The sequence below is a fragment of the Pseudophryne corroboree genome, chromosome 6, assembly GCF_028390025.1.
Source record: "Pseudophryne corroboree isolate aPseCor3 chromosome 6, aPseCor3.hap2, whole genome shotgun sequence".
NCBI lineage: Eukaryota > Metazoa > Chordata > Amphibia > Anura > Myobatrachidae > Pseudophryne > Pseudophryne corroboree.
Genome location: NC_086449.1, coordinates 256768869 through 256774868, shown reverse-complemented (window position 1 = coordinate 256774868; position 6000 = coordinate 256768869). Strand labels below are relative to the sequence as shown.

At 36.6% G+C, this 6000-nt stretch overlaps 1 protein-coding gene across 1 annotated transcript in view; it reads left to right on the top strand.

Moving 5' to 3' along the window:
* The first annotated feature begins 628 nt into the window (after nt 1-628).
* Nucleotides 629-6000, top strand: part of TMC3 (transmembrane channel like 3) — a 125235-nt gene continuing 119863 nt past the window's right edge. The window contains exons 1-3 of the mRNA XM_063929962.1: nt 629-732; nt 2038-2184; nt 2460-2535. Coding sequence (XP_063786032.1) covers nt 629-732; nt 2038-2184; nt 2460-2535 — 327 coding nt within the window. The remainder of the gene's footprint in view (nt 733-2037; nt 2185-2459; nt 2536-6000) is intronic.

Here is a 6000-nt window from a genome sequence, read left to right as displayed (position 1 = left end):
CTAACTATCCATAATCAAATATGGAGGAAAGAGTACAACTGTTATGCTTTTTCCACCACACTTGTCTTGATACCTAAGGCTTGATGCTTAATCGCTTGTAGAGTGATGAAATGGAAAGTGATAAACTATCAGCCAACCAGCTCCTAGCTGTCATTTATCAAACAGGGCTTGTGACATGGCAGTTAGGAGCTGATTGGCTGGTGCTTTTCTCTCTCCATTTTATCACTTTCCAAGCAATGATGCATCTAGTCCACAGACTTCTTAGTTCATCATAATAAACTATTTTAGTTTGTCATTTGACTAAAAATTGAGTTATTATTTTCAGTTACATGTTTTAGAACACTGTAAATTCTCTGTGACATGTCTATACCACCTTTCAGTCATTATGATATTTTTATGTTTATAACCATAATAAAATGTGAGAAATCAAGCATTGTATACAAACATCTGTTTAAAAGTGAGGTAAGTTATTTGCAGCTCTCTTACATACAGCAATGAAGCCTGACGCTAGAGACTCCTAGCTTGCAGCTATGTTACAGAGGGGGCGTTACAGGCAATAAAACAGGAGGAGAATAATCTACTAAGCACAGAGATCAGCACCTGCTGACAGGGGAAGGACTGTACCACAATGACAACAGTGAGTGTGTCTGCAGCACTGAAGCCGACCAAGTCAATAAAGAGATACAAAAGTGTCAGGAGAAATACCGGAATCTACAGCGTCCCACCACAAAGGTGAGCCATACATTTATTTATTTCCAGTAAACGGCAATTACAAATATAATGATATTTTGCTGTATAATTGCTACTAAATAATGTATACAAATATCGCAGCAACTTATAGAATGTAAAAGACACCATGTTCCATGAATTTGGAAATGGTATAATTTGTGAAAATTTTCATTTCTTAGTCTTTCCAGGATTTATATAAATAAAGTTTGGAGGTTTTTTTTTTTTTACTGATGGATTCAGCACCTTGGAGAGCAACTTATCTATAGGATCACTCTGTACCTATTGTATTGTCTAAAATGTCTTCAGTTTATTTCTTTCAGTTTTTTAGTAGTACGGTATTTGGTTACATATTTAAGAAATTAGATTTTCTGCTGATGCCATTTAATTCATCTGCCTGACTTGTGAGTGTTTTGTTTTGTATGCGCTTTGAAAAATTAATCAAAATTTTACATGATTTCAAAAATAACTAAAGAAATAGCACACCTGTGATTTTGGTTTAAATGCCTGTTTTACTTACTTTATGTCACCTGGAAGGTGTGTTTATGTAAGTTATAATATAGAGATACTCCTAATATATGTCATAAAGTATGGAAAAATAAAGGAAATTTAATTTAAAAAAAAGACATTTATGGTAAAATCCTCTATTAATTAGTAAAAGACTGTAAATTAAAAACAAAATATTGAACCTAGAAATATATCTCATAACCCAGTGGTTCCCAAACTTTTTGAATCACGGCGCTCTAGAGTATCAGAATCTTTTTCATGGTACTCATAGGCAAACAGTTACTTATTGGGAAATTTCAAAAAAATGAAACCCAACACTGGTTTTGCCTATTGCATTGATTATAAATAATTTAAAATTGGTTATCTATCGCCAACCTGAGGCACCCCTGCAAGTGTCCCAAGGCACCCCAAGGTGCCACGGCACACAGTTTGAGAACCACTGTCATAACCCTATCCTAAATCTGGGTGTAATATGTTATGCCGGCAGTCGGGCTCCCAGCAGCTAGCATACCGGCGCTGGAATCCCGACCGCCGGCATACCGACAGCTGGGCAAGTGTGCCACGCTATCTATTCTCCCTCCAGGGGGGTCATGGACCCCCAAGAGGGAGAAAAGCTGTCGGTATGCCAGCGGTCGGTATGCCAGCGCCGGTATGCTGGTCATCGGGAGCCCAGCCGCCGGCAAACTGAAGACCACCCCTTAAATCTTATACATTGTAAGTTTTGCTTACATAAGAATAACTCAACAATGAAACATACAGTACTAAAGTAGAATGGTATAATTTATGTTATTTCGTTTGTCATAGTAATTCAGATGAAGATGAAAATGCTGAAGGAAAAGAGGAGAATAATGACCCAGAAACTATATTTCAGAATATACAAATCCAGAAGGAAATTATTGCAAATATTCGATGCAGACCATTTCCTATGAGACAGAAACTGCGGTCTCTCAAGTATGTCCAAGTTACTAAAATAATATAGATATGATAATTGACTCTAGAGTGTTAATCTCCCCCCTGTATGTTTATGGATTGTGTAAAAGTCATGAATGTAAGCGCTTGATAGCTCATCCTTATTTCTCATCTCACAAAAAGGCACAGTTTTTCCTTTTTTCACTATTACAAGGAAATCATCAAGTCAGATAAAAACAATACACTTTAGAGTTTTGAGTTGGAACAGTTAATTAGTATAAAACATCAATGTACTGTACTGTGACTCTATTTAACAGACAGGCTAAAGAGATTGTGTTGAAGTATGAAGGACGACTAACCAGAACTCGAGGTTATCAAGCAGCAGGAGCAGAGGTGAGACACAGCTAATTAATAATAATCATAATAATTTCAAAAATAATGCAAATAATTGCAGTGTTTGCCAATGCATCTCTTGGCTTGTTAAAAAAAATTCCATTAATTTGTGGTTTTACTCAAAAGTTTCCTGAAAATGGAGTGTCATTTACTTTAGGAATACTCATGACACTTTACCTGTTTTACATGATTACTCTCTAGGCAAAATCTTTGTACATGCATATGAAAAGCCCACAGATGAAGGGGGTGTCTTGGGACCAGTGAAGCATTGACTTATGACCTACATTAGGTTTACCGCACCTGATGTAGATGTAAAATTGGCTAAAACAAAATGTCGAAATTAAGTGATAGAACCATATTGTAGTGAGTGTTTCAATGTGGTTTAAATGATTGACCCATTAGGTAATTGCTGATTACACATGACAACTACCCATGGTGAGCACTGTAAGGGAAACACAACATCAGAGCCTATAAGCTGTTTTAATTGCCTTTTTTAATAAACACTAAATAGATTATGGATGCAACAGGTTGTATACACAATCTAGATAAGTTTTTAAATGTACTGATTCTGCTAGATCTTTTATTGAGCACAGCTTTGGGAGTACAGGTTGAGTATCCCATATCCAAATATTCCGAAATACGGAATATTCCAAAATACGGACTTTTTTGAGTGAAAGTGAGATAGTGAAACCTTTGTTTTTTGATGGCTCAATGTACACAAACTTTGTTTAATACACAAAGTTATTAAAACTATTGTATTAAATTACCTTCAGGCTGTGTGTATAAGGTGTATATGAAACATAAATTAATTGTGTGAATGTACACACACTTTGTTCAATGCACAAAGTTACAAAAAATATTGGCTAAAATTACCTTCCGGCTATGTGTATAAGGTGTATATGTAACAAAAATGCATTCTGTGCTTAGATTTAGGTCCTATCACCATGATATCTCATTATGGTATGCAATTATTCCAAAATACGGAAAAATCCGATATCCAAAATACCTCTGGTCCCAAGCATTTTGGATAAGGGATACTCAACCTGTACTTTCATACTATTAAAAAGATGTGTTTAAGGAAGGAATGATTCTGTTTAAGTAATGGAAAATGCAGTATGCTGTTTTCTAAAGACCACAGCAAGGTTTTAACACACATAAAATGATTTGTTTGGATCATCATTTTAAAAATAATTGAATTCAAATTCAAATGATTTTTCACATGCTAAAATCCCATATAGAATCATATCATGTACATATCATGCAAATCATGTAATGCTTAAATAGTAAGACAGCACAGGGATGGTAGACATGGAGGAGACATAAGGTTCAGAGGGCCCTGCTTGTGAGATTTTATAGTCTTAAGGGAGGGGACAGTGGGACACAGGAGGAGTGGGTGTGATATGGGCAGATGGGCTAAGTTTTTTAAGATGTATCAGGTGGCAGGGTGGCAAATTACATGGCAACAAGGAAAGAAAAGGAAAACTCTTTTTGTTGGGGCACGCGAGGAAGAAATTAGGAATTTACATAGTTAAAACATCAGAAAAATCTTTTATTGGTATGCATTAAAAACAGGTGTGGCTTCTATATATCACGACACTTGGTGCTTTATACAGGTACACAAAAACAAGACATATATTGTGATAAACAAAACATGAATGTTGCACAGCAAGCAATCTTTTTGATATATAATGATATACAAATATTATTTGGTATGTAACAGCCAATTTTGTGGGTGGATCTCAATTAAAGTGTAAGCCACTCTTTTTTATGGCTATATTTATTGGTCATGTGCAGAAAAAACATATAGTAACAATGGACAAAATTACATAAACTTTTCAAATGAGGCAAAATATCTTTTGGTTTCGGAGTAGTTTTAATAATTATTATATAATTTCTAGATATACAGTATCCCAAATAAAAAATAAATAAATATATATATATATATATATATATATATATATATATTGCACAGGCAAGTCTCGATTACTAATAAACAGTGATCTGATAGTAATTTATAGATATCATTTATAGATAGTGATTTATAGATATAGATAGTAATATATACATACGAGTATTATACCATATCTTCTTTTAGTGTGTAGTTGATATTTGAGTATAGTTTTCCCTTAAGTGAGTAGTAAATATCAAAAACTCACTCCCAATTGTCTCTGCATCTACTGCCCATTCGTGTGTTGCAAAAGAATAGTGAACGAGTGGGTGAGATTACAAAAGGACAGTGCCAGAGTAGAGTAAAAAGGTGCATATACACTGGGCATTTTTTCCCAGCACGTATGCACAGCGATGATGGCTGACATCGCTGGACTGAAAATCGCTCAGTGCATACACACTGAGCGCTATTCCCCCCTGCCCAGCGATGTCAGTGGGGGTGAACGGCTTTCCATAGCAGGATGCTATGGAAAGCCGTTCACCCCACCGTTCATCTACATCAGGGCTCATCACTCATCGCCGGGGCATACACACTGGGTGGTTTTGAGCTGAAAGCAGCTCAAAACACCAAAAGTGAGCTGCTTTCAGCTCAAAATCGCCCAGTGTGTATGGGCCTAAAGATAGATGAAGTGCGGAGGATCTGCTTTTGAGACCTAAAACCGGTCAACCGCCTGGTGGAGAAACCAGTGCAGGGGATGTGTGCCAGCACAGTCCCAATGAGAGTCTCCCTGAATTGGAGTTTGAAGTTATGAGGTACAAATAAGATGGATAAACAGTATATATGGTAATACGCGGATAAAAAGTAAAGTAATACTTATCAGAGACTTGTGTAATGTGCTGGTACTGGACCTGTGCACTGAACCTGGAACCTCCAACCATGGACACGTGTTTTGCCGGGGAATTGGCTTGATCACCAAGTGTAGTTGGGGTGAGCCCTGTGGCTTCTTTTATACCATAAAGCAAATTGACAGTGACTGGGGGAAAGTGAGCAGGAAGTGCTTCAGATCCCGCCTGCTGTGAGAAAATTCTCCATGATAGGTTAGTTTTGAGTGGGACATAATCTGTTAACCAATGGAAAAAGGTCACCATCCTAATAATGTGACTGGCAGGATCGTGGACCAATGGGGCATGTGTTTTAATAGATTGATTGATTGATTGATTGATTGATTGATTGATTGATTGATTTAAGAACCAGTAAGGTTCAGTTCAGAGACTGAACTCTTCATCAGTATAACAATTGTGTTATATTCAATAACATGAAAAATACAGGTTATATACAGTAGTTCAAAGTCAATGAGGTTATGTTTTCCTATATGGGATTACATGTAAACTTACATATAAAGATAAGACCGTGTGGTAGAGGAAACTCCAAGCCTATTCTTAGGTCTTATGGGTAATGTGGTTATATCATTGGGAATGTGGCTGTGGGGCTTGATTGGGCACATCATGTCATGTGGTGTTACCAATGTGTTGATGTAACTTATCTCCAGCTGCCGTGTCATATGATGCTTCTGGTCT